At 37.1% G+C, this 27,333-nt stretch overlaps 3 protein-coding genes and 1 long non-coding RNA gene across 5 annotated transcripts; 2 read left to right on the top strand and 2 right to left on the bottom strand.

The window, feature by feature from the left end:
- Positions 1-2,121: 2,121 nt before the first annotated feature.
- On the bottom strand, positions 2,122-27,078 carry LOC116299174 (sterol 26-hydroxylase, mitochondrial-like). The gene is made up of 9 exons (XM_031707807.2): positions 26,569-27,078; positions 13,932-14,128; positions 12,709-12,874; positions 12,160-12,364; positions 11,472-11,638; positions 7,446-7,524; positions 6,215-6,377; positions 5,415-5,458; positions 2,122-3,652 (listed from the first exon to the last, which is right to left on the bottom strand). Exons 1-9 carry the CDS (start codon positions 26,991-26,993, stop codon positions 3,548-3,550), a joined length of 1,551 nt encoding a protein of 516 aa, XP_031563667.1. The 5' UTR covers positions 26,994-27,078; the 3' UTR covers positions 2,122-3,547.
- On the top strand, positions 8,434-9,082 carry LOC116299175 (uncharacterized). Of its 2 annotated transcripts, none has more exons than XR_004197436.2 (3): positions 8,434-8,511; positions 8,717-8,968; positions 9,045-9,082. It is a non-coding gene; the product is annotated as an uncharacterized LOC116299175 (long non-coding RNA). The 2 variants fall into 2 exon arrangements; XR_004197437.2 differs by having other exon boundaries at positions 8,434-8,536.
- LOC148912073 (uncharacterized) lies at positions 20,541-22,606 on the top strand. The gene has a single exon (XM_089028063.1). It carries the CDS (start codon positions 20,741-20,743, stop codon positions 21,818-21,820), a length of 1,080 nt encoding a protein of 359 aa, XP_088884189.1. The 5' UTR covers positions 20,541-20,740; the 3' UTR covers positions 21,821-22,606.
- Positions 23,094-24,269, bottom strand: LOC148912072 (uncharacterized). The gene is made up of 2 exons (XM_089028064.1): positions 24,215-24,269; positions 23,094-23,916 (listed from the first exon to the last, which is right to left on the bottom strand). The coding sequence occupies exons 1-2, from the start codon at positions 24,235-24,237 to the stop codon at positions 23,118-23,120; spliced, it is 822 nt and encodes a 273-aa protein (XP_088884190.1). The 5' UTR covers positions 24,238-24,269; the 3' UTR covers positions 23,094-23,117.
- Positions 27,079-27,333: the final 255 nt, after the last annotated feature.

Here is a 27,333-nt window from a genome sequence, read left to right as displayed (position 1 = left end):
TATTAATAATAATAATAATAATAATGTAAACTTTATTATGTTTTCCAAATTCCATCGTAAATTTCGCTATATATAGGCAATTTACGATTAGCTACTTGAATCTTTTACATTTAAGTACATGAAAGATACTAAAAAAACATTAATCATACTTTGTTTTTCACATTTAGTTGTAACGCCAAAGTTAAAACTTCATCAAGTCAGGGTTATCCCAGATTTTGTTTCTACAGCAAAATATATAATAGGTTGTTCGAATAGCGTTCATAATGTTCATAATTTTCCTTATTACATATTTACGTTGGTTTTTGTCAAAACCTACATTTTCTCACATTTCAATAAATGTTGCACAATCATTAAAAAAATACTCCGAGGGAACTTATTGAAAGATTAACAAACTTAACATGGCTATAATCACTATTTAAATCACTAATAAGTTTTTTATATTTTTTCTTCTTACGATCAGCATTATTCTTAAGGTTTGATTCAAAGCCAACAGTAATAATAATAATAATAATAATAATAATAATAATAATAATAATAATAATAATAATAACAATTACAAATACAGACAGGGAAGTGAACTTTCTTATAGAACGATGCCAGAAATGGATTTTAAGCCGGAACGTTAAATAGTCAAGAAGTTCTATGAATATGCATAAGCTGAAGAAAGGATTGTAAAAAATGATGAATGTAACCAGCTTAGACTTAGTCCGCTGGTCAATCATGTAAACATGATATATACAGAAAAATAAAACTTGCCATAATGATATAATACTATCCCCTATATTTGCTATACGGGTACGTGACGCCAAACAGGGTATGGTTTTCAGCGATTCTACTCTGGAACAGGGTATATAAAATCGCGCTCGCACTGGGACATAGTCTCCCCCACAGCCGCTTTCAGTGTCGTCACGCAACGCTTTGAAAGACGACACTGAAAGCGGCTGTGGGGGAGACTATCTGGGACAGGGTATCTTAATTTTCGCAATACGGGAACAGGGTATGAATTTCAGTGATTTTACTTTACTCAGGGTTCAGAGGGCTCAGCGGCACATCCCTACCCTAAACGGGCAAGATTAACCCCTCCCCCCCCCCCCCCGGGTGAGAATGCAAGTTCAGTTAAATCTCTTGTAAGTCAACTGCTCACAGGAAGTTTTTAAAATTGAGAAAGCAAAGCAAGTTGTTTTCAGATGAAGATTGCTTTAACCTCACTGTTAAAGCTGAATGTAAGCAAAAAATGTAGACACCTTTTCTAAAAAAAAAAATGCTATGGAATGCTATGGAATGCTTGAATTGATGAAAATTGTTTATTAAAAAATATTAAAAACAAAAAAGGAACAAAGGAACAAGGACTAAAAGAAAAGGAGAAGAAAAAATACTCTGAAAATGGTGGGCATCGAACTTACGTCCACCAACTTTAATTAGGTAATTAATTCCAAATTACAGAAGAAAAAAACTAGTGCCTTCATGCCATACCCCTAGACATCCGCTGGGTCATCGTATGGACTTCGGACATGACGGCGATTAAGTCCCTCTGCCCTTGGGTGTACGGATTACGCAGGTTAGTGTTCTAGCCGAAGCATTAGGGGAGAGACTAGCCGGCCCCCAGACCATATCTACAGCTAATCCCTTGCACTCTGCCACGCACTGGCACGTAGTCTAAACAACTCTGTTTTTGGATTCTTTTTTTTTTTTTTTTGTTGAAGATACTTGAATAGATATACACATAGATTAGATTAGCAATAGATTGGCACCCATTTTCCGTTGTTTCTGACTGCTTTTAATGTTTTTATTCTTTTGGCGTAGCTAGTTCAGGTAAGGGATACTTGTAAATCAGGTTTAGGGGATGCTTAAAAATCAGGTTAAAAATCATCGGGAAGGGGAGGGGGGGGGGGCAATTTTTGTGCTGAAAACAAACTTTTGTAAGTGCACCCTCTCTATATACGCTAGTGCCTTGTTCAGTTAAGGGATACTTTTAAATCAGGTTGCGTGATCTAACGCCTTGGTCAGCTGAGGGATACTTTAACATCAGGTTATAGAATACTCCTACTTCAAGAAAGGGATACTCCTAAATGAGTTTCAAGTAAGGGATACTCCTTGTAGTATATTGACACAGGATGGAAGTGGATTGAAACTTGTTTATTCTAAACTCAACAGCTACACGCCATCTTGTCAACCTCCCTTTTATGCATATTAATATACTACATACTAATGACATCACATCCACTACAAATGTTGACTCGCCTTTCCCTTGAAAATACTCAAATTCTCTCCAGGAATGAATGAGAAGCTATCGGAAAAATTACGACTCGCTAAATATGTAATGTTTTTTACTCTTCCAATATTTTGACTGTTTGCATGAAGAAAGCCGCACATAATTATGGCTGAAGACACACTTCAATACAGAGAAAACGTAACTGTCCCTTCCACAAATGCATTTAAATTCAAGTCAGAATGAAATGTTCATGAAATATGGAAAAACTTCAAGAACGGATGAGCCTATTAAAAATAAACAAAATGAAATATATCTCTTCTTCATTTAAGTGTCTAGTCGTCCTAGCGCTTCCGCACTAATTGGGGACACTTCTCGCTAACACGCACTACCACTACATGTTTTATGCACACAACGCTCGACTCACATCATGTTGATTTTTACGGAGGGAGGAAACTGGAGAACCCGGAGAAAACCCTCGTATCATAGGAGAGAACAACACATCAAACAAACTCAATTCACATATGGTGTCCACAGGGCTCGAACCAGTGACCCGAACATTAGGAACCACAGCGGTGAAAGAAGAAGTGTTAGGAGCGTACGCCACCCATGCTACCGCGTACGCCACCCATGCTACCCGTCAACAAATAAAATCACTGACTTCACCGAATTGCTGGATTCAGTCCAGACTTGACGATGTATAAGCTTAGCGAAATGACATATTTACTTGATAAAATCAATAAGCTTATCACGCTACTCTTCAGTTCGTTGTTTGACCTCTTTTTTGTTTCAAAGTCGTACGAAATCACAACTTGTGTAAGCCTAGAATGAAAATGTGTAGCGTGAATCGGCAAAATTGTGGCTTAGGTTAAATATTGGGAATGGCCAATTCCTAACGATGTTAGACTAAAGTAGGTTATCTTTATAGAATTATTTTATGTAGGTTTTTCAGCGCTTTTCATTCAGAAATATATTTTTTCATAACGAAGATTTGGATGATTTATAAGAACATAAGCGGGTTCAAAATAAAAATAAAATCATATTTTTTGTACAGCATGAGAAGCGGTTTTGAGAGAGTAGGTTTTCTTACTAGCTGCAATTTAACAATAATAATAAACAAAAAATAATAATAATAAACAAAAAATAATAATAATAAACAAAACTATCAAGTATAGTTAAATACGTTGTTTGGTTGATTGGTGTCATACGTAAGTGCTGTGAGTGATGAGTGAGTAATGTTTGATATCAACACATTTTTTATGATATTTTGTATTAACGTAATGAAATGCATTCCTTTCGAAGTCTTGAATCCCTCACGTTCGTCTGGAAAACCACATCCTAGCGCTGATTGAACTTGATGAATACGTCTTTGTCAGGAACAAGCAGTCCGCGTGTCATTGGTTCAACGTCATTCATGGATTCAAGTTGAAATAGCTGCATGATCTGAAACATTAAATCAGTGTTACTTCACAACTACTAAACTACTAATTTATTGGGGCCACCAAGACCAGTTAGACAGCGAGAGTATATCAAGATATTTAGTACCATTGCATCCAGTAATACCATGATAAAAAAAAAAAAGAGTCGTGACAAGCTTATTTGTTTTAGCTCTAGTGTTGTTCAACTTAGGTGTGGTCTTTTGAAAAAATCTAGAAAATATTGAGTAGCTAAACTGTTTTATAAAATAACTGTTATAAATGTCACGTTCTGAATGGTTTGGAGCAAATTACACGCGCGCGCACTTTCCGTTACGTCATTCCTATCTAAAATAAAGGTTATTGTAATAAGTATTTTATAAAAGAAATAAAAAACTTGCTTGCTGTGCTGTGTGCCGTTTTAAAGCACTCGGAGATTGGCAGAACGCTCGAGGAGTGTCCAGAAGCACTCTGCTACGCGTCGTGCTACTCCTAACACTTCTCTCGTGTTCTGCCAACCCCCGCGTGCTTTATAATTGCGCGCATTTTCTATTTCTTCAGTAGTACTTAAGGTGACTGCCTACTTTTGAACGTTGGATTTGTGCCCACGATATGCGCGCGCTCAGAAACCCAGCTGAATAATCTAAACGATCTTATTGAGAAACCATATACGTTTTCAATTTCAATCAAGATTACTAAACCCTCAAAAATTAATTTTTCACGAAACACACGAAAAATATTTTTGTTAGGAATTTTTGTTTGAATTTATAATATTTTTTGAGGGCACTGAAATAGGGCAAAATATAACAAATTAATGCATTTCTTTGTCTTTTTGTCACGAATATCCATGCAGTATTTTAGAATGATCAACTAGGCGGAAGTGGAAATGGGTTCATTTACACCGCTTATCTTTGGGACCAATGGTGGTATGGGCAAGGAAAGCCAAATTTTCCTAAAAACTCTAGCGGATAAACTGGCGAACAAAACTGGACAAAGCTATTCTGACACAATAACATATATTAGAACAAAGTTGTCGTTTGAGATTTTGAAAGCTGTAATTACATGCATTAGAGGCTCCCGCACTCCTTTTTATAAGAACAACGAAAGTGACTTTCTATTGGACTTTAGCATTAATACTAACCTTGCCGATATTAGATAATTTTAGACTTTTTTTATAATGCTTGTTTTTCATTTTGTTTTTTTCTAGTTTTTTGTAAATAGTAACTTTTTCTCTTTAAATTTTCACAAAGTACATAATGTAAATATTCTTTTATTATTATTATTATTTTTTAATGATTTACAAACTTATTATTATTATTACATTATTGTTATTAAATTTCTTTCAGACTAGGCGGCATTTGTGGAGTCTGCAAAAAACTATTACCTTGTGAGTTTTAATTTTTTTCCGGATCATTTTTGGTTCAAAAATTCGCGCGTAAGCATCCATTAAATGCGGAAAACTCGAAAACAAACTCGGGACACCCAATTTTTCTTTTCATTTTGAAATCAGCATTAAATATCACTTTAAAGATTTGTAATTTAAAAAGTAATTTTTAAAGTTTTAAATTTAAAAATTTAAAAATTTAAAAATTTAAAAATTTAAAAATTTAAAAATTTAAAAATTTAAAAATTTAAAAATTTAAAAATTTAAAAATTTAAAAAATTTAAAGTAGCCAGATACCTTAAGATAAATAAGAAATGAATACAAACCCTTGGTAAAAGTAGGATTTAAAAATTTAAAAATTTAAAGTAGCCAGATACCTTAAGATAAATAAGGAATGAATACGAACCCTTGATAAAAGTAGGTACATCTCCATTTCAGCAACTCTACGACCTGGAAAACAATAATTGTTATACCTTATAAATAAAACTAGCACCCCTTTATTTCCAAGTAATTTCTTTTAGTTTGTAGCTCTGTTTAAATAAAGAGCAAATTTGATATCAAAATTTCTACGTTACGTTCATTAGGGACTTTAAGATTTGTGCAACATCTACGACGGCGACGTCAACCGGAAGTGCAAATCATTTCTCTTTGGGGTCCTGTTCATTGGAGATTTTATTCAAAACATTGTCAGTAAAGTCAATTCGTCCACAGAGAAGACAGATTTTAAACGGACTCGAAATCCAAAATGCAGCAATTTACCCCTTCCGGTTGACGTCGCCATCGCAGATTTTGCGAATCTTAAAGTCCCTATTACCAGGTGAGCAATGAACGCGGCGGGCAAAGCCTTATTAGACAAAATGACCGACTCTTAGCATTTTTGGAACTTGATGGAACGAGGCAAACGTGGCTGTAAAAAGAAATCGTTTTTATTCTTCCTCTTCATATTTGTGCTTCTTGTAGGTATGTACGAAGTCAAAAGTAAACAGAAAGATGCACAAAAGTTGGATTGCAGTAGCCTGGGAAGGAGGGTCGGCGGCAAAACAGCTTAACGCGCTGCGATTGGCTGAAATAAAACTCACCGCTCAGCTGGTATATATGAATTATATCATAAGATGTGATCGTTATGTGAGCCTTATAATCGTAAACTATTGAAAGAAAAAGCAAGATAAACTTTAATTAAAAAGAAAGTTCTTAGAGAGTACTTACCCAAGCACATGCGAACACCATATCCAAAGGGAAGAGATGAAAAAGGATGGTAGTGTGGATGGGATTTGTCACCTCTCAGCCACCTCTCTGGTTTGTAGGACAGGGGATCATCAAACAGGTTAGCATCTCGACCCATCGCGTAAATAGGAATACGAACCATTACCTGCCACGGAAACAGATACATCTTTTATCTCGTGCATAGTTTTTACATTAACAATCAAGAGCGAAAAGAAATAGAAGCTGACAGAGATTGACAGAGGTTTTCATTACATGAAAGTAAAACTTGTTGAGCTCTATGTATGAAATCATTATGTAATACTAATATAATATAGTTCAGTGCCTGCAACAATTACACCCCCATCCCTCTTTATCTTTCTATTCTACTGCCAGTTACATCTTCAGTTATCTGTACAAATACACGGCGATGCCGGACGTCAAATAAATAAATGAACTAACGAATAACCTCGAACAAGTTTTCCGTAAATCATATTTGGATGGAAAGCTTGACGACCAAACAGATTAACACAATTATTTCAGGGAAAAGAAGAAAAGTATGTGTTGAATATTGGTTTACTAAACCAAACCTAATAAATTATCTACACTTCCGGTTAACTTCTCCGTCGTAGATTTTGCAAATCTTAAAGTGCCTTTAATTATTTTGACATTACTGTAGAAACCTTCGCACAAACACCGAAAATGAAGGAACGTGGCAATGACGCAAATATTCCGCCATCTATGTTAAATATTATAGTAAGTTGTATTCATTAGGTATAAATCCCTAACTAGTAATCTTTTATACGTACACCAAAAAGACAAATAAATATTCAGTGGAAACTAGTTTCGTTTAATTCAACATCTTCAGTTCACTGTATTTTTTGAAGTCTCGGCTAAAACAATTTCAGAAAAATGTTAAAATATTTGTTTTACAATAATTGACCAAAGTGTTGGTGGTCTCTGCGTATGTGCAGGAAAAAAATCCATTCTATTTAAATTTATTTCAATTGTTATTCAACATTTTCGAACGAATTCTCGTGATACACTAAGCACTCGAAAAGCCAAACACAAGAACAATAGATTAAATACAATGACGAGACTCGACGCTGTACACTACTACAGTGACTACCCGCAGTGCCTGTTCCTCAAAATAAACACCTCTCATAAATCCATAACTTATTGTAAAGTTCCTTCGATCATATCCATATAGAACAAATCATAAATCATAATTACTTACATGTTTTGGGATGTTATAACCCATTATCGGGACATCTCTGTCAAATATACGTGCATTTTCAATTGCAACGGGAACCAATCTAAAAATTGAAAGAGAAAAAAAAGAGGTTTTCTAAGCAGCATCCTTGAAAACACAAGCAAATATAATAGAGATTATTATATATTCTATTGCTTGCAGATGAGAATTGGAGCGGGAATGTGGCTCAAAAGCAAACCAAGCAAAGTGCAAGTTCTTCGAGGAGTACTTGGGCATCAGCATAAGGACTCCACATTCTCCAGCCAAGATGAAAGCAATCGCAAACATGCCTGCTCCCAAAGATGTCACTAAACTTTGTTCTTTCGTTGGCATGATACAATAGATAGATAGATGCACTTTATTTACTACGAGAAACCGTAATTCAACCGTATTTTTTTCTGTGACAGAAAAAACTGTACTCTCCCTTACGACCCAAACAAAAATATGAAATTAAATATAAAGATAAAAACAGTTACATTCATACGATCAGATTCATCCAGCGGTCCACACTACTGGCACCACTACAATATCTACTAAGAATAGAGGTCAAGTGGAGTTGGAACAAGAAGGAACAAGCTGCATTTCAAAAGGTAAAGTATGTGCTTCTGGAAGACAGAATTTTTACCCATTGTGATCTCCTGACTTGCCCCTTGTTATGGCAAGTGATCGTATGGTCTTGGGGCAGCACTATCTCAAAATGCCGGATGGATCGGAGAGACCAATTCTTTGCTTGCAATGCACGTCACTTCCGGTCATTATGTATGCATATTTCCAGCTGACGGTCAAGCATTCAGCTGGCGTACAAAGCAATGTATGTGTTTACAAGTTGTCATAAGAAACTTTGCGTAAAATATGCCCGATTCCTGTTCAGTTTATGGTTGTTCAAACCGATCTAATAAGAAAGAAGAAAAGGGTTTGTTAGAATACCTAAAAAAGTGTTTCACAAGGGAGATCGGACAAGAAATGTATCAAAAAGACGTCGCCACCGATGGCTGCTATCCTGACTAACAGTACTGTATCTTCGAAAGGAGTTGAATCTTCACACGCTCGTGTATGTAGCGATCACTTCGTAAAAGGTATTTAACAATTCTATATTTGTTTGAGTTTGAAATTCAGATGTCATTTCTTTGCTTTGCACGTGTTGGTTTGTTGTAAACAATGAAAATACGATGATGCTTGTAGAGTGTTTATAGGTTCGTCGCGTCGTATCGAAGTCTGTTTACTAAACAAATTCTATACATGTATATCTTATCTAGGTTGTCCAAGCAATATAAATGACGAAGACGACATAGATTGGGCCCCTAAATTGAAGCCTGGCAATCAGAAGATAAAACAAGCCACAGAGAGCTCTATAAAGCGCGGTGAGAGAAGCAAACAGAGATCTGAAACGTCTCCATTCCGAAGCTGCTAGTGCCTTGCTTGACTATAAATGCAGAAGCAAGCTCGGCTGATTGATGAAGAAATCTCTTATGAACAAACCATATATGATCCGCACCTATCACTCCAAGGTAAAAGCATGTAACTTATTTATCATTTACTTTAAAGCTTTGTTATTGATGCCACGATTCCCTTTTTTTATTACAGACACACAGACAGAAACGACAGAAAACCCGAATCGTCAGGATGCAGAATATGCCAGACGGATCTTACCAGCGATCTTTTGTGTGCAATAGAAGAGGAGTTAAACATAACACGTCAAAAGCTCTCCGACTTGCAGGCAAAGACATTAAATGAAAATAAAAAACGATGTTTACACTACAAGATAGTTGGAAATGTCCGGGAACTGAAAGTCAGGAATGGTGGCGAAATCCTTCGAAAAGTCCTTTGGTTTCATAGAATATGGATCAATTCCATCACAGATAGATATTTTGTTTAAATATCTTGACTTGGGTATGCAGTCAAGATAACTAGCGTACTCTGAAAGAGCGTTTTTTGGGGCAGATTGATCGTTAACTTGACCCAAGCGAGCCGCCATCTTTGTTTACTTGACCGTCACTTGGAAACCGGAAGCAAAATTTCAGTCAAATTGTCACGTGATTGCAAGCAAAGAATTGCCTACGCGTCACGCTCCTTGACTAAGCGAGAGAGAAAGTTTGCACAGATTAAAGAAAGTGGCTTTGTCGAAAGTGTAGTAGTGAGTTAAAAAGTTTCAAACTTATTACAAAGGACAGGAAGACAGTCTCTGTTACAGCTGCTGCCAGGCTACAACGTTGGTGCCTCTTCCTGGGAGCCTTTTTGTATACTATTCAACGTCGAAACACCAAGCAGCACGCCAACTGCGAGGGGCTCTCTCACCTACCTCTATCAGTAAGTCCCAATGACAGGCCTGATGAAACAGAAGTACACTAGTAGTCAATGATAAAAACCTCCCATTTACGGAAAAGGAGTTCAGGAAACACACAGTATAGATATCCAGTTCTGGCCCGTGTTCTGGAATCAGTGCAGAAAGAATGAAAGAAGAAGCTATCACCCGAGGATAAAATAACCTTACTGCATCGATAGATTCTTAATTATGTTTGGATTCAGGGTCATCATACCAAAGAAATTGCAAAACCGCCTTCTCCAAACTATTAATGAAACACACATAGGAGTGGTAAAAATAAAGGGCCTTGCACGTGGACACGTTGGGTGGCCGAATATGGATAAAGACATTGAGAACACCGGAAGACAGTGCGAAGGCCGCCAAGAACTGGCAATGAGCCCAACATGAGCACCACTACGTCGCTGGTAGTTTCCTGCACAACTGTAGCAGAAGATCCACAAAGATTTCGCTGGACCCTTCAAGGGCAAGATGATCCTTGTCTGTGTAGATGTCCATACCAAATGGCCCGAGATTGTAGTGATGAAGAACACTACAGTTGGAGATACTGTGAGGACTCTGCGCTCCATATTCGCCAGATTGGGCCTCCCTGACCAAATAGTTTTAGACAACGGACCGAAGTTCACCTGCAGAATTCTGGGAGTTCACAGAGAAGAATGGTATGCGCCATGTTACAGGCGCACCCTTTCATCCTGCCACCAATGGCCTGGCTGAGAGGCCGGTCCAAAACATGCCTGCAGTGACAGCAGACAAGTCAAACAGGACACTTCAACATAACATTGACCGGTTCTTGATGGCATATGGAACAGCGCCACCGGCATCAGCCCAGCACAGTTGCTGTTTCAGAGAAACCCGAAGACCAGACTAGATTGTCTTATGCCAAGTGTAAAGAGTAATGAATGGTGGATGGAAGACTCCTACAAGATGAAAACAAGAGATTTACTTGTTTCCATGAATGCGATAAAGTATGGATTAGGAACTACTGAGATGGTCCCAAGTGGGTTCGTGGTGCTCTTTTGGAACAGACTGACCCAATGCTATACGAAGTCCAAGCTCAGGATAAAGTGTGGAGGAGATGTGTTTAACAGTTGCATTGTGATCAGTCCCAAGGGATCCTAGAGCAGGAATCATCTGGTAGTGAAGACGCGGTGGAACGAAAGTGATCATGATGTCGATGCAACCACTGACTCAGTTGACAACCACAGCCCAAATGCAATGGATGAACCCGCGACCGTGATGACGGTATACAAATGTGGCTACTCGAGTACATCCACAGGAACAAGTACCTGAGATATTGACGACCACCCGTTCGGGAGGAGTTGTTAGGACTCCATCAAGATTCAAAGACTTTGACTGCTCAGGATAATGAACACAAACCTTTAATTATAACATTGTTGTATGTTTAAACTAGTGTATGCTTGAACAGAAAACCACTGTTGTGTAGCTAAAGCGGAAGGTGTCGTAGAGTATTTGGGTTCCCTGCGTAACCAGGTGACCAATTTCGTTGTAGTAAACTCGTGGTTCGCCGTTTTGGTTGTTTGTGTTTTTGTTACTAGGGGAAAACGTAACACTGATCTCTACCAGTTAAACTGGGCCTAAAACTGATTATACCATAGTTCAGCTCCATTGGCCAAGCTTAACTGTAGATGAATATTAAATAGGCTGAGTATCAAAACGCATGAATACAGTACCTTAAAGTTTCCTTGACACATGCTTTCAGGTAATGCATTTTATTGATTGTGCTTGGTGTAGCTATTTCTCCTGGCTTCAGCACGGAGGTCACCTCCTTGTGCAGTCGTTCTTGTACTTCAGGGTTTTTTGCTAGGTTGTACATTGTCCACAAACTTGTGTTTGAAGTCTTGAAGAGAAAACAAATCGAAAAAATAAGGCTGGCGTGTGTAGCGGTAGTGCATTCACCTCTCACCTTTAGGCTATTGGGTTCGATTCCTGAACTCGGAATCACGTGTGATTAGAGGTTGTAAGGTTTGTGTGATGTTTAATAAACGAGCAGGAGTGGTTTATCAATAATGCAAGTAGGTATCAGCTCATCTAGGAAGGGGGGGGGGGGGGGGGGGGAGGGGTGCCCTCCCCTTGCACCCGTTCCCTACATCCGCCCCTGAGGTGTAGCCGAGTGGTTTTAGGTCTTATAAAACACGATTGGCGAGAAATACGAACATCATAACATAATGTTCTGAAAATCAAATCCATACATATAGTAAAGAAAACCTGGTGAGTTTGATATATGTTTGAAATGATTTCACGAATAATTATATTTATTTCGAAATTATCTTAATTAATTTTACGGTTGACTATTATAAAATGTCAAATGTACTATATTTATGCAAAATGTCATGCTTTTCCCATATAATTGTTACTTACAGTGTCGACAGCTGCCATTAAAATCTCTACAAGATTGGCTGTTATTTCTTTGGAGGACAGTTTCTTACTAGCAACAATAAATGTCAAGAACTCTGCCCCTTTATCCTTATCGATGTCTTTAGCTTTTTCAGCTATTTCTATTATTTTTTCTTGTACCAAAGCATCTCCAAAGTCATACATGACATCCATGGCATCATAGAAAGCCCTGCAGCAAGAATAGTTATTCATTATAATATAGTTGATATCGTATTTAAGAATTTGAGACAAGAAAAGAAAAAATAAGTTTTTTATAAAAAGCCTACCCCTATGTTTCCATTCAATTTTATTTTTTTTACATTTGGTACATGTCGCTGAAAAATGATTCAAATCAAATATCTGGCTCCTTGTCTGGCTGAAGCATGTATGATTCTAGCCAGACCATGCCACATTTGCACATGCACTTTGTGCATTTATCAAGCCCAAGACAAGGATGTGTTATGAGAATGATGACACATAGGGGAATGTCAATTCTTCTCAAATGCTTTATAATTTCCAGTCAGTCAAACCTACCTCAGACGCTTAGTTTTGTACACCTTTGCCATCCATTCAGGATACAGGAACAACTCAAATAAGGTACTGAACACTGTCCGCGCAGCATTGATGAAACGTTGAGCTTCTTTTGATGGAGGCTTCTCAAAAGAACCAAATCTTTTTTCAAATAGAACTGTTCCAATAGCTGTGAACATAAATATGTTTGTAATTCAATAAATAGTGGGCACTTATACAGCTTTGATTTTAAAAAAGGTTAGTGGATGTTTTGTCGCATGTTGCATGCTATGATACTTGTAAACATTAACATGTCATTATAATCTGTAATCCAATAAATACTTGGCACTTCTACAGGAGTCACATGTTACATGTTGCATACAAAGGACGAAATGCAATGCAATATGGGCAAAGTGAATTCAATCATTGAAAAGTCACAACCTTTTGAAAGTTGACCAAACTTTGTCTTCATATTTCTAACATACTTTCTTGTGCCGACATATAATTTACATATGAATAAATTTCAAGCTTAGTAGGCAACAAGTTTATACACTATACACAACGTTTGGTGCAGAGCTATATATAACTGACTCAAAGACATGTTCAAATCCCATTCAAAACTCAGAATTGTTTCTGAGTTTTCAACTATTTTCAGCTGCATAAGGTGCTTGATATACTGCGAGGATTAGCTCAATTTGATACCGTACAACCGCAGTAGAAATATATAGTTTATATATATTCTCATATACTTAAAGACATGTACAAGCCAGAACAATACTGAAATTTAAAGTCCTTATCTGAACTGATGATTAGTTTTTATAATTAAACGACATTGAATAAGTAAATGCATAAAATCAGAAAAATATGTTAATAATTACTACCAAAAGAACATAACTAAGAGAGGGAAACTCAGTTCTTAATATTGCACACGCCATGTAAATATCCGGTTAGAGTATTTTTTAGAAACCGGATGCAGTTTAAATTTCGCCTTACCCTACTCCCGCGCGTCATCAACTTGGGCTCGCGCGCTCTTTGCGTTTCGTTTTTAGCGATCAATAAAACAATAAACGGAAAGATAGCACGCGCGCAAGTTGATGACGCACGGGAGTAGGGTAAGGTGAAATTTAAACTGCATCGGGCGGTTTCTAAAAATGGTCCAACCGGAAATTTACATGGCGTGCGGGTTACTAAGAAGTTTCCCTCTCTTATTTATGCTCTCTCGTTATTACAAATGACGTTTTTCTTACATTCCAAGGACCACTTGAAAAGCTCATTTTGTAGGTTTGGTACAGTCTTGTCTTGTGAAGACTCCCTCAGTTCCATCACCCTTCCAACAAAGTCTTGCATGACACCTGTTAACTCGGGTGCATACTCGCTCACCACCTTGGGCTTGAGCATTTTTTTACTTAAGGCTGAGCGAGCTTTGTACCATTTTTCTCCATGTCTGTGAATGAAAAATTAAGACAGGCATTTGAAACATTTAAAAGTATCAAAAGTTCCAAAAAAGATGAATGACAAAAAAAGGTTTCAGTTCGAGTTCTCATATTATTATCAGTATATCAGTGTGGACTGCAACTAATCTTACAACAATTTAAATTTATCATTCGTTATATATTTCTTGTCATCATTTTCATTTCCTCATGTGGGATATTACAATATGTAATCTGAGTAACGTAAATACGTCATTAGCTATGTTGGGTGTTAGGTTACGTTACTTGTTACACAAACGAGTTGAATAAAGACGGACTTGAATACAAGCTCGATATAGGTTGTCCTGTTTTTATATTTATAAATAATACCATATTGAAACACTGTGTATACCTTCTGTCCATTGGATTTTTGACAATAAGCCTGAAGCGAGATGACGTTTTACTCCCGTCTCTAGACCATAATCCTTTTGACACTGCTTTTGTTCTTTAATTATGACTATTGTTCCTGTATTCTCTAAGGAATCAAACATTTTAATATGAAAGAATTTAAAAAACTATTATGGTATATAGTCGGGGGTAAAACGTTATCTCGCTTCAGGCTTATTTTGAAGTTCAAAACTTGGAGTTCTAGGTTTTTTCTTTCGTCTTGTTCAAAGTGAAAAATTCATTTTTTGAAAACATGCACCACTTTTAATTTATATTTGAGCTTTCAATTAGAAATTGAGAAGCTTTAAATTTTTGGCTTAAATTTAAACTCTTTTTATTCATACTTTATCCTTTTCACAAAATCAAGTTTTACGGAACAAATAAAAAAGGTAATCAAACTGCAGCATGGGAAACCCGTGGATACCCTCCTCTGACTCCTACTTGCACTCTTGAGGGTAAGTACCAGGGGAACTTAACGACCGATGTTCACTGAAAACGTCATAGCGCACTAACTATTCATATCAGTGCTGAATAAACACAGATTTCAACCATGAGAATTATTTTTTGATTAGTCCAAACAGTTTTTTAAGAGTGCGAGCCTTATAACTTTCGACCGCTCTTTTTCAAGAAGTTCTCGGAACACGGGAATTGTTTTAGAAGTTTAATCTCAGAATTTTGATAAACGCGTTTGTTGCGAAAATATTTGTTTCCAAAGTTCATTGACGTTATTTTACCTCTTTTACGCATAAATCATGAAATGACTTTTTAAAAAAAACTGAGACTGTTTTTGAGATGTGATATTGGTCGTCATGTCTGCAAAGTTCAGCAGTGAACAAGACAGCCCCTCCACCTATAGATATGAAGGTATATGCTGGAGTGACGCTCATACATCTTCATATCTATAGGGGGAGGGGTGGTGTTTTCCACTGCGTATCCGCGTAATCAAACATTTAAAGGAATGGTGTGAAGTGGGGAGTATTCGCTGTACCAAATAATCAGAATTTCTATAAAACATTCGCTTAGTTCACAGTATAAATAAATAGTTTCATGTGAAAACTTCAGGCAACAAATCGAATGTACGCGCCGTGACCCTGAAGGTCAAGATAAGTAGTAGTAACGTAAATTACTACTCTACGATTTTTTTATCGCCTTCGTAGCCTCTGTTATGATATCCAGAAGTACATTTCAAATCGACCACGTGATGCAAATGTTGTACCACGAGGACAAGTTTTTTACACCACGTGATTAAAACTTGACTGAATTTTGATCACGCGGTGTAAAAAACATGTCCTCGTGGTACAACATTGGCATCACGTGGTCGATTTGAAATGTACTTCTGGATAACATAACAGACGCTACGAAGGCGATTAAAAAAATCACAACTGCCTCGGTCTACTGGGAAGAGTAGTAACGTAAACGCGTAACGCAACGCTATTTGTTGATCGTCCCGATTGTAAACGGCCGATTATCTTGTATATTCAGTTTTGAGCTCGTAGGTGGAATGATTCCTGAAATAAAGCACTCAGCCCGACTTTTAAATTGAACACAGAGAAAGCGTTAGCAAATAGATCTTCTTCGGCAATTATACTCTATACTTGATTCAAGACCGGCGAGAAGTTAGCCTGGGGTTCAGCCCGGGATTCGCCAGCCGCGGATTTGATGAACGTAAACCAGTTTTAAAACATTTTTTTCAATTAAACCTCTTCACTAATTGTCCTAAAGTCGTTTAAAATACACCATTACATTCACCTGACTCAATAAATCAGCAGTACGATGATTCACTTCGGCTCCGCATAATAGCGCCGGCGACACTTGGAAAAATTCACACTTGCTGAAGAATTTTGAGGCAATTTCAAAGTTAAAAAAAATAAATTTTCCCCCTCTTTTTGAGACGTCTTTGTGGTGATCGCGCGAAAATCACAATTTCTAACCTTAATTACATTTACGCTTTTTATTCTAGAGGCACAAAACTTTTGCAGCGTAAGCCCTATTTACTATTTATGCATTTTGTGTTCCTTGAATCCGTTAAAGCCATCCAAAATTTGGGTTTTTTAGTGATTTTCACGCAAAAATCAAAATTTTCAAAACTTTATAACATTTCCGCTTAATTTTATTCAAGGGGCACAAAACTTTCACAACATATGCTCTATTTACTACGTAACTCATTGTAATGCATTTAGTGTCCTATGAATCTTGAAAAAGACTTCTCATATACATTTCATCTTAGTACAACAAATATATTTTCTTAACAATTAGAGTGACCACAGTAAATCCGTAAAACTTTAGTAATCCTAAATACACAATTTCATGCAAATTCCATTGTTTTCTATTGTTTAACTAGCTCTATTTTGTACTATTTAGTAATTAGTGTTTCACGGATTTACTGTGGTCACTCTAATCTGTGAAACACTAATTACTAAATAGTACAAAATAGTGCTAATTAAACAATAGAAAACAATGGGATTAGCATAATTTAGCAGTTTCAAGTTTCAAGGTTAGAGTGAATACTCCAATTTTCCTTTACCAGTTGCAACACACTTTAGGTTAAGTTGCTCCTATAGGCAGCAAGAACAGACGCTTTGGAGGGTGTACCACAATGCCAAGATCGTCTCGCGGCTCCAGTTTCAGGAATGACCAGTAAATCGCACCATTCAAAAGGCCTTTGCTATTTCTGTCCTTGCCCTTGTTGTGTCTACTTCCCTTGCACCGAACAACAGAGACGTCACCACCCTTGCGTATACCATGCAATACACAGCACAACTACAGCGATCTACCTGTGTTGGAAAATCCTTCTCAGTAGTTATTGAAATTTTTCTGTATGTATCGGAAATCACTGGTTTGCTGTAAAACACCATAATTTATGTATAAGGATAATAGTTTACAGAAATTTGCGTAAAAAAATTAAAATAAAAACTGCAAACGTTTTGTGCCTCTAGAATAAAAAGCGTAAATGTTATTGAGGTTAAAATTGTGATTTTCGCGCGAAAATCACCGCAATAACGTCACAAAAAGAGGAAAAGTAAAATATTTACGAGCTGAAAAGTCTTTGCAAGGGCTTCAGAATGTCAGGTTTACCGGTTTTTGAAGTTTAATGGCCAGACGATAAAAATTAGCGAAGTTATTAAACTTTGAATTTGCCTTGAAATTCTCCAGTAAGTGTGTGAATTCTACAAAGTGCCCCGGTCTGCGGTAGGGCCACGAAGGGATTTCTTCCAAATTTTGGATGGCTTTAACGGATTCAAGGAACACAAAATGCATTGCAATGGGTTAAATAGTAAATAGGGCTTACGCTGCAAAAGTTTCGTGCCTCTAGAATAAAAACCGTAAATGTTATTAAGGTTATTATTACATCCATTTTGAAATCACAAGCAAATCCTGCAATCTGATTGGTTCCCTGCAGCAGTGATTTCAGCATAAATTGCACGATTTTGAGCTCTAAATTGCACGATTTTGCACATCAACTGATATGAACCAATCACGAGAGAGACATGTCATTTTCTAGCCAATTATATCAAGGAATCCATCTGAGTGTTGAGCTCACCGCTTCCTGCGAAAAAAAACAGCCACGGCTCAAATAATTTTTCTAAAGAACGATTTTACCGTTAAAAGTCTTAAAAAAAGACTTAAAAAGCCGTAAAAAGGACTTAAAAAGACCAACTGATCACTTAAAATCGTCAAAAGCATCTTTGTAAAGTAACTGCTTAAGTAAGTTGAAGATATTACAGCGAAAAGCAGTGGGAGAAAATGCAATCGGCATCTTTTGAATGTGACTTCTTGGCGATTGATCGTGGAAAGTGGTTTCCTTTTCAATCTGTAAAGCATAACCACACATCGAAAATACAGTCATTAAAAGAAGTTTTTCTTAAGAAGAAGATTTTTGCTGAGCTAAGTGACTTCTTAAGGACAACCGAAGGACTAAACAACCTTTGATTTTTGCTGTTTTGTCGGCACAAGTGTGATCTAAACATATTGAACAGAAATCGTAAAAATACAAGCAGTGAGCATTGGCTGTAATATGGACAACAGCCAGTTCATTACAACCCTTTTGGGCAGGATTGTCTTGTTATTTAATGTAAGTAAACGATTCTTAATACACGTAATGCCTTTTGGTCCGATATAAATTCATTTTAGTTTTGGATTGAAAGTGTTGGTTTTCAAAATGAGAATCATTGCTCGATCAGTATAAACAAGTTCTCTTGGCAGCATGTTTGAATCGACTGCTTTTAGATTGTAAGTCATGTCGGTTTAACTGAAAAAACGTCTTTTTCAAAAAAGATTTCAAAATGGATATAATAAAGTGGTAATTGAACTTCGTGTCGTACAATTTTGGTCTGAAATCAAACTTGCAATTACAAATCGCACTCCCGCTACGCGGTCGTGCGATTTTGTAATCGCGCGTTTGATTTCAGACCAAATTGCACTCCACTCAGTTCAATTACCATTATTTATTACATCCATTTTGAAATCACAAGCAAATCCTGCAATCTGATTGGTTCCCTGCAGCAGTGATTTCAGCATAAATTGCACGATTTTGAGCTCTAAATTGCACGATTTTGCACATCAACTGATATGAACCAATCACGAGAGAGACATGTCATTTTCTAGCCAATTATATCAAGGAATCCATCTGAGTGTTGAGCTCACCGCTTCCTGCGAAAAAAAGAGCCACGGCTCAAAAATAATTTTTCTGAAGAACGATTTTACCGTCAAAAGTCGTAAAAAAACTTAAAATTGTCAAAAGCATCTTTGTAAAGTAACTGCTTAAGTAAGTTGAAGATATTACAGCGAAAAGCAGTGGGGAAAACAATCGGCATCTTTTGAATGTGACTTCTTGGCTACGTGACTAAACAACCTTTAATTTTTGCTGTTTTCTCGGCACAAGTGTGATCTTAACATGTTGAACAGAAATCGTAAATATACAAGCAGTGAGCGTTGGCTGTATGGACAACAGCCCGTTCATTACAACCCTTTTGGGCAGGATTGTTTTGCTATTTAATGTAAGTAAACGATTCTTAATACATGTAATGCCTTTTGGTCCTATATAAATTCATTTTAGTTTTAGATTGAAAGTGTTGGTTTTCAAAATGAGAATCATTGCTCGATCAGTATAAACAAGTTCTCTTGACAGCATGTTTTCATGACATTGCATGAAAATTTCGATCAAACATGCTAGCTCCCGGAAACCAATTTCAAAATGCTAGATATACCCGGGAGTTTTTGATTTTTGAAAAAAAAATCGTCCAATTAAACACATCTTTGCCCATCTTTCCCGGGAGCTAGCATGTTTTTGGGATTTATTTGACGATTTTTTTTTCACAAATCAAAAACTCCCGGGTATCTAGTATTTTGAAATTGGTTCCCGGGTGCCGGTTCCCTGTTAGCAGAGCCTATTTTCCTTAGTGGTTGAGAGAGAAAAATAGACTCTGCCGATGTAGGACGTTATTTCTGTCGCGCATGCGTGACGTAACTTAGCAACGCTGTCATGATTTTGACAGCCGCTCTCGTCAAACAATGTTTGGCGCCACGGTGTCTTACATTTGCTCATGCGCACTACATGTAATCGGTTAAAAACCGGTTTTAAAACTGGTTTTGTTCGTCCACAATCGTGGACGGCGGTGTATCAAAGGAAACGCTCTACATCGGCAGAGTCTCCTTCCTCCCCGCCTGAAAGAAGGGAGAGAAAGAGAAGAGAGACTCTGCTAACAGGGAAGGGTGCCGGGTATCTAGACACTTCGAAAAAAGATACCCGGGACCCGGGAACGATTTTCAAAATACTAGATACCCGGGGGCTTTTTAATTTTCATGAAAAACACATCTAATAATAACTTTCATGGATTCAAAGTTTTCTAGCTTTGTTTAGGATTAGAAAGCGCTTCTTCGAAACCCTAGACATTTGAAAGATACATATTTGGCGTGTCTCGGCATAGTATGTGGACGGCGTCTCAATTGTGGCACTAGACTGATTTAGCATCGGGAACGGCGACGCCGAAGAAGACGTGACGGCGCGCGGTATGGACTGGGTTCTAGGACGGCAAGACGGCGTGAGTATACGTGATTTAGCTAGCATGACGAAGACGTGACGGATACAAGAGAAAATCCAAATGGCGTCGGTTTGTTTTTGTTGTGGTTTATTCTCAAAAAAAATAAAAACACTCCTATAAAAGTCAAAGCAACTACAGTACAGTAACGTATTTAAAGTTATGGCCACAGGTGGCGGACTTCAGGTTGTCAGAGAAGCCCTTTTGCTTGCTTTCGACCAAAACATTATGGACGAGTATGAATTTGCTCTTCTCTACAATGCCAATTCCTCTAGAGAAGTATTTCCTTATTGGAAATTTGGTAGATTTGATATGGATGATTGGGATGATACTGAATGTCGAACAGAACTGCGATTTGCGAAGAAAGATTTGAATGGCCTGATTGAAGCGCTTGGATTTCCTCCAAAGTTTGTATGTTGTCAGCGAACAGTATGTAGTGATGTCGAAGCCATTTGTGTGCTTTTGAAAAGGCTTGCTTTCCCTTGTCGATACAGTGATATGGTGCCCAGATTCGGAAGAAATCCTAGCGAGTTGTGCCTTATTTTTAACACGGTTCTGGATTTCGTTTATGACAGCCATCACCATCGCCTTTCAGACTGGAATCAACCAATGTTACAACCACAGAAATTACAAGAATATGCTGAAGCAATTCATCGACGAGGTGCTCCGTTGTCTAACTGTTTTGGGTTCGTGGATGGAACACTTCGCCAGGTTTCAAGGCCAAAGCGTAATCAAAGAGTTCTCTACAATGGCCATAAAAGAGTTCACGGCATAAAATTTCAAAGTGTGGTGACACCAAATGGGATGATTGCAAACATGTGTGGACCATACGAGGGAAGGAGACACGACAGCACGATTCTACAGGAATCCAACATGCTAACAGAGCTGAGGCGTATTGCCTGGGTAAATGGAGAACCACTTTGCCTTTATGGGGATCCGGCATACCCATTAAATGTGCATCTCCAGACTCCATATAGGGGAGCACATCTAACCAACGATATGGTGTTGTACAACAAGGCAATGAGTGAGGTCAGAGTTTCAGTGGAGTGGATGTTTGGGAACATTACCAACTATTTCAAGTTTGTAGACTTTAAAAAACAACTAAAAGTTGGTCTTAGTGCTGTTGGAAAGCTCTACCTCGTAAGTGCTTTGCTGGAGAATGCAAGAACATGTCTATATGAAAATATAGTTTCCCAGTTTTTTAATTTACCACCTCCTACCCTACAAGAGTATTTCCAGTAGTTATATATAGCAGTTGTTTTAAGTTGTAGCATTTGGTTAAGTTTCAATCTATACATTTACATTTAGATAGATCCAAATGCCACGACATGAAATAACTGTTTGCAGGTAATAGAGTATAACTTTAATACAGACTACAGTAAAAACTCCATTTGAGAACCAGTTGATAATGTCAGAATCACCAGGCTGAAATTTAGCATGAAAAATGATACATTTCTTAAGTATGCTTAAAGTGGATATCAAAGATTTTTTATTATGTTCAAAATCACTTATATGTGAACAGTGTAGTAGTATGGTTGCATAATATTTTTGTATTTCAAATTTCCTTTTTGGAGATATAAACATTTGAAATATCAATATGTAAATAAAATGAGACCATGTAAATTCAATTATCATTGATATGCTGTACACTTTAAAGCATAAAGCTTTGGCAATGTGCAAAGCATGTGCTAAGGATCTAAGAATTTTTGTTTTTGGCTGGTAAATTTAAGAACCTGTTATGGACCTACTCACCTGATTTGTCACTAGATTCCAAATATTTAAGAACCATAACAACCTGACTTGGAAAAGTAGTGGAGGTTATTATATGCGGGACTTTTTACTGTATCTGCTATTACCTTATGAAAGTGTGATGTTTTATCAAAACAATTTGGTTTAATTTACACAAAGAATCGTGTTTATTTGTGGGAGGAGGATAAAACAGCAAAAACACAAAAACTGCAAAAATTGAACTCGGAAATCAGAACTGGGAAAAACAGTTAATAAAATGTTTGAAAACCAGGTACATCAGAGCTCCAAATTCTTATTGTTCTTAATCACTTCGTCCCCTTATGAGGAAACTGTGACATCTAGGGAAAATAGGGCAAATGAAATGTAATGCTTTACATGTTTTTTTTTCTCAAGGATAGTCAAATAACATTTATTATCATTCAAATTATTTTTTTAATGGAAGACACATGAATAGCATTTGTTTGACATTACAAACTTGACATTGCAATACATTTGAAAGTAAATAATTTATTTATCTTTTTTTTGTTATTGCATTCTACTTTATTCAAAATGTCAAATATATTTATAGGTTCATAAATTCCCAAAGTTGTAAAGATATTGAATATAAATGTACCTGCACAATAAATAATTAAGAAGCCTTTTGTGCCACGTGGCATGAAGTACATACAGGTGAAAGGTAATATATAACTGTATGATATATAAATAATTATAAATATGAATATATATATATATATATATATATATATAAACCCACAAACTAAAGAGAAAGGGAACTTAGGCTACAATAATATTAGTCCCTTTTTTGTGAACTTGAATGACCTAGCTTCTGTATCACAGCCAGCATCTGTTGTTGCATCATGAGAAATTGCTGCTGTTGCTGTTGTTGTTGTGCCTGCTGCTGTTGCATTTGTTGAGCCATTTGCTGTTGCATCAGCCTTGTTTGCTCCTGCTGGCTTTGTTGCTGCAATATGAGCTGCTTGCAAAGATCTTTCTGCTGCACCCGCAGAAGTTCTAGTTCTTCTTTTTTCTGTCTTGTCTCCTCTTCCTTCAATATTTTGTCTTCTATTCCCTTCTCTCTAAGCCATTCAAGTGTATCAGATGAAGACCTTCTCTTTACTTTCTCTGGTTTTGTGGCATCATCTCCAGCATCGTGATCCGCTGCAATTCTTTTCCTTGTTTGCCCAAACCTCTCCATAGCCTTATCCCTCATATCTGTAGCCTTGAGTTTGTCTTCTTCATTCAATTCCTTCTTCTTTTCACTTTCTTCCTCGCATCTCTTGTCTGTACTGTCCGCAATTTCTGCCAGTTCTTCTAATATTTCTTCGATTTCAGTTGGCTCTTGTCCTCCACCACCACTTTCTTTCTTTTCTTTTGCATTTTTCTTTTGGAGTCTTTTTGATAGGATAGTATACCGGTCTCTTACTGATCTTGCATTTATTTCAAAACCTGGCTGGGCATTTAATTCCTCGGCAACAGTTTGCCAGGTTTTGCCTCTTTCCCTGCTACCAAATTTATGTACAAAAACTCCCTCTGCTGCGATCACCCTCAACATCATCAAGTCTTTAGTTTCACCCCAAGTCATTACTGACCTATAAATAAAAATAGAAAAATATAAGCCAATTATAAAACAGCTCATGACGTTTTTGTTGATCATGAGATAAAAGTGTAGTGTTATAATTGTATAGTACCATTGTATATATTGCTATTATATTATACTTAGATTATTTAATATTTTATGAGCTTATACTTAATTATTTTGTTTTTATAATATAATTTCTGTTATTATATAAACAAATTTAAATGGTATTTCTAATGATTATTTTTGAATGAGGTGTTTACATTGTAAATAATATTAAATTTGTAGTCTTATTATGCAGTGAGCCTTACTTTTTCTTTGATTCAGCTTCCATCCTATTTCTTCGTTTTTACCTATTACAATGGGCTATTATAATGGAAAATGAGAAAAATTAGAATTACAAAGTTTAATCTTATATGACTAAAATATCGATAAAAACAGTCCTCTTGACACATCACTGGAATGAAAAAACAACGAGGAAGATGTGATAAAATATGAATATTTATAAAACTTTAAAGCACAACATTAATTGTTGTTGTTGTTATAAATAGTAATAACCTTGATAAGCTAGTACCTAGTCGAGTTGTTCTTTAAAATTTCTTCATTAAAACAATTCAAAAACAATTTGCAGGGGCAACAGTTTTATTACACCGGTAACTAGAAGCTGTGACATTTCGCTCTTAGCTTGATAGTAAGCTTATCCACGTATTTTCTTTCCATTTGTGAAGTAAAATGAATTGTAGACGAATTGAATTATCTAGTGAACTAATTGGCAAGTATTTTAAGTCAAGCATTTGCTTAATTATAGCACCTTCTAGGCTATAAAAGTAAATTAAAGACTACTTACTTTTCACGTTTTCTTCGCGACGTCAAATGACTGCAAACGCCGTCCTGAACGGGACGTGTAGGACGTCGCTTCGAAAACCGGAAGTTAAAAACCGCTAGTTCCAGTCTATACCGCGCGCCGTCACGTCGTCTTCGGCGTCGCCGTCCCGATGCTAAATCAGTCTACTTTCGACCATAAACAAACTCACTGGAGCTCCCGGGGGGGGGGGGGGGGGGGGGTACTCCGCCAGGATTTGGGTAGGGGGGTTCTGCTGGGATTCTGAAAGGGGTACCCTGTTTATGACAAAAAAACTCAAATTCGTACACCCTGTTTATGACAAAAGATATAATTGATTGCACTGAGTTCCTGTTTCAATTATCATGCCAGCTCGCGTATCGCTTTTTGAAGACCATAGTAACCAGTTTCGGTCAATTCGAAAGTAGAAACCCTGAATGTGACAGAAAACTCAGGAAAAAATTTGGAACTTGAGTGAAATTGCATACCCTGTTTATGACAAGAAGCTCGAAAAACCATACCCTGTTCAGCGGATCATCCCCGTATAGTCCATGTATGGGATAACCCCCCCCCCCCCCCCCCCCCGGGCGGGAGCTGTTTAATAACACTTGCTTGTGTGTTGTATTTGCGAGTAAAGAGTAATTAATTTAGAAATCAAGGTATGTTTGCATGCAGATATCCGTACTTGACTCCCGGGACCAATTCTCAAATTGCTAGATACCCGGCAGTCGCTTGGATTTTGCAAAAACATCGATCAAAAAAACGACCCTTGTGCATTAATAATGCTAAGTGGATGCCGTCGATTGCTTATTAGATTATCGCTTTTTCCTCGATAATCATCACTAAATGTAACCGAAAATATAAGCTTAAACTATCCGTGACACAAACAAATCTTTGTGTCACGCAAGAAATGTTTTTTCCTTGGTTTAAAAACATAACAATAGCACTTTCTTATAGTCTTTTTTGCATCTCTTTACGAAGAATGAGAGTATCTCAATTTATAATTCGTTCATGATCGATCCCGTGAGTTTGTTTATGGTCGAAATTTTTCTAAGTGCCACAACTGAGACGCCGTCCACATACTATGCCGAGACACGCCAAATATGTATCTTTCAAATGTCTAGGGTTTCGAAGAAGCGCTTTCTAATCCTAAACAAAGCTAGAAAACTTTGAATCCATAAAAGTTATTATTAGATGTGTTTTTCATGAAAATTAAAAAGCTCCCGGGTATCTAGTATTTTGAAAATCGTTCCCGGGTCCCGGGTATCTAGACAAGTCGGTGAATGTAATGGTGTGTTTTGAACGACTTTAGGACAATTAGTAAAGAGGTTTAATTGGAAAAATAAAAAAATAAAACAACTGGTTTACGTTCATGGAATCCGCGGCTGGCGAATCCCGGGCTGAAGTCCCGGGCTAACCTCTCGACGGTAATTAAGTCGAAGTCGTCTTTCACATTAATTGCAGTTCAGACAATTAATTTATAACAGAATTCGCTTCCAAACTCAACAAAACAACAAAGAAGTAAACAAAGTAGGTGTTAAAGGGAAAATAGAAGGACGATTGCTCCAGCTAAATTGAATAATTAAATTATGAAATCGATCGAAATACTTTGCATCCTTCGAATGTCAACAAGCATAAGAAGGGCACAGGTTTTATAGTATTCTTCTCTAGTTTAGGAAACTATCTTGTGTCTGGACTCAATCAAACCTCATTCTTGTTTTTCATATTTCTTATCACTTTTGCCTAACTAGTGACTCCTAGCTTGATTAGATGTCGTCTTTAAAACATACCCACGAAGACATTCACGTCTATTAATGTACTTACAGAGTTAAAACTCCTTCGCTTTGACCTCGGTCTTTCTTGTACATCTGCCATATTGGGGAAGAGGGTTCTCTTGCTGGATACTCTCCTTCATTTTGGAACACTTGCTGAACCACATCGGGATCAAAGACATACACTGTCTTAAAAGGCCCCAGAATCTCTCGACAAATGGGACCGTATCTGTCTCTTGATTCTTCCTGGTTTAGATGAATTCGAGATATTCCATCTTTTAAGAGAAAATTGTAAAGAGACTTGAGGGTTCCCGAACCTGGGATTTCGTTGTACGATTTGACTTGATCTTTGCTTGCTGTGGTTGTATTGGTTTCTTGAAGGCGAACTGAAGTCTTTAATGCTGCACACGCTGGTCTAGCGAGTGTGAAGTTCCGTAACCTGGGAAGCAGGCTTGTAGGTCGGTAAATAAAAGCCATGTTTGGTTAGATTAAACTTTTGCTTAATCTTTATGTTTAATCGAAATGCAGTGCATCCAAAGAAGTGTCGCCATAAACCACAGGTAGCCCAAGCTTGGTTTCTGTGGTGTCCTGTTATAAGGAAATGTATGGAGATTCATCAAAAATTTCAATAAAATCATTGAAACGTGAAATAAAGCCCCGAAATTTTACCCGATCATTGAGAAATAGCACTTCTTTGGCTCTGCGTGGTTATTTTTTGAATTTAGCCCGTTTTAAGATTTTTTCCCCCACCAGTAAGAAATAAGAGAAGGTTGGAAACTCGAGGTCCAAAAGCGAACCATCACGAGTCTTTGAAACC

The sequence above is a fragment of the Actinia tenebrosa genome, unplaced genomic scaffold (assembly GCF_029948245.1).
Source record: "Actinia tenebrosa isolate PJP-AT-01 unplaced genomic scaffold, QUT_ActTen_1.0 PGA_scaffold12__29_contigs__length_12842862, whole genome shotgun sequence".
Classification (NCBI taxonomy): Eukaryota; Metazoa; Cnidaria; class Anthozoa; order Actiniaria; family Actiniidae; genus Actinia; species Actinia tenebrosa.
This window is presented reverse-complemented; position numbering and strand designations above follow the sequence as displayed.

Excerpts from the sequence above, each read along its gene's own strand:
- LOC148912072 (XM_089028064.1), bottom strand. The coding sequence starts at position 24,237 with ATGGAAGCTGAATCAAAGAAAAA. Across the intron at positions 23,917-24,214 it reads GAAGCTGAATCAAAGAAAAA|GTCAGTAATGACTTGGGGTG; the intron begins GTAAGGCTCACT and ends TTTTATTTATAG.
- LOC148912073 (XM_089028063.1), top strand. The coding sequence starts at position 20,741 with ATGGCCACAGGTGGCGGACTTCAGGTTGTCAGAGAAGCCCTTTTGCTT.
- LOC116299174 (XM_031707807.2), bottom strand. The coding sequence starts at position 26,993 with ATGGCTTTTATTTACCGACCTACAAGCCTGCTTCCCAGGTTACGGAAC. Across the intron at positions 7,525-11,471 it reads TGTGTCAAGGAAACTTTAAG|ATTGGTTCCCGTTGCAATTG; the intron begins GTACTGTATTCA and ends TTCAATTTTTAG. Across the intron at positions 5,459-6,214 it reads TGGTGTTCGCATGTGCTTGG|GTCGTAGAGTTGCTGAAATG; the intron begins GTAAGTACTCTC and ends ATTGTTTTCCAG.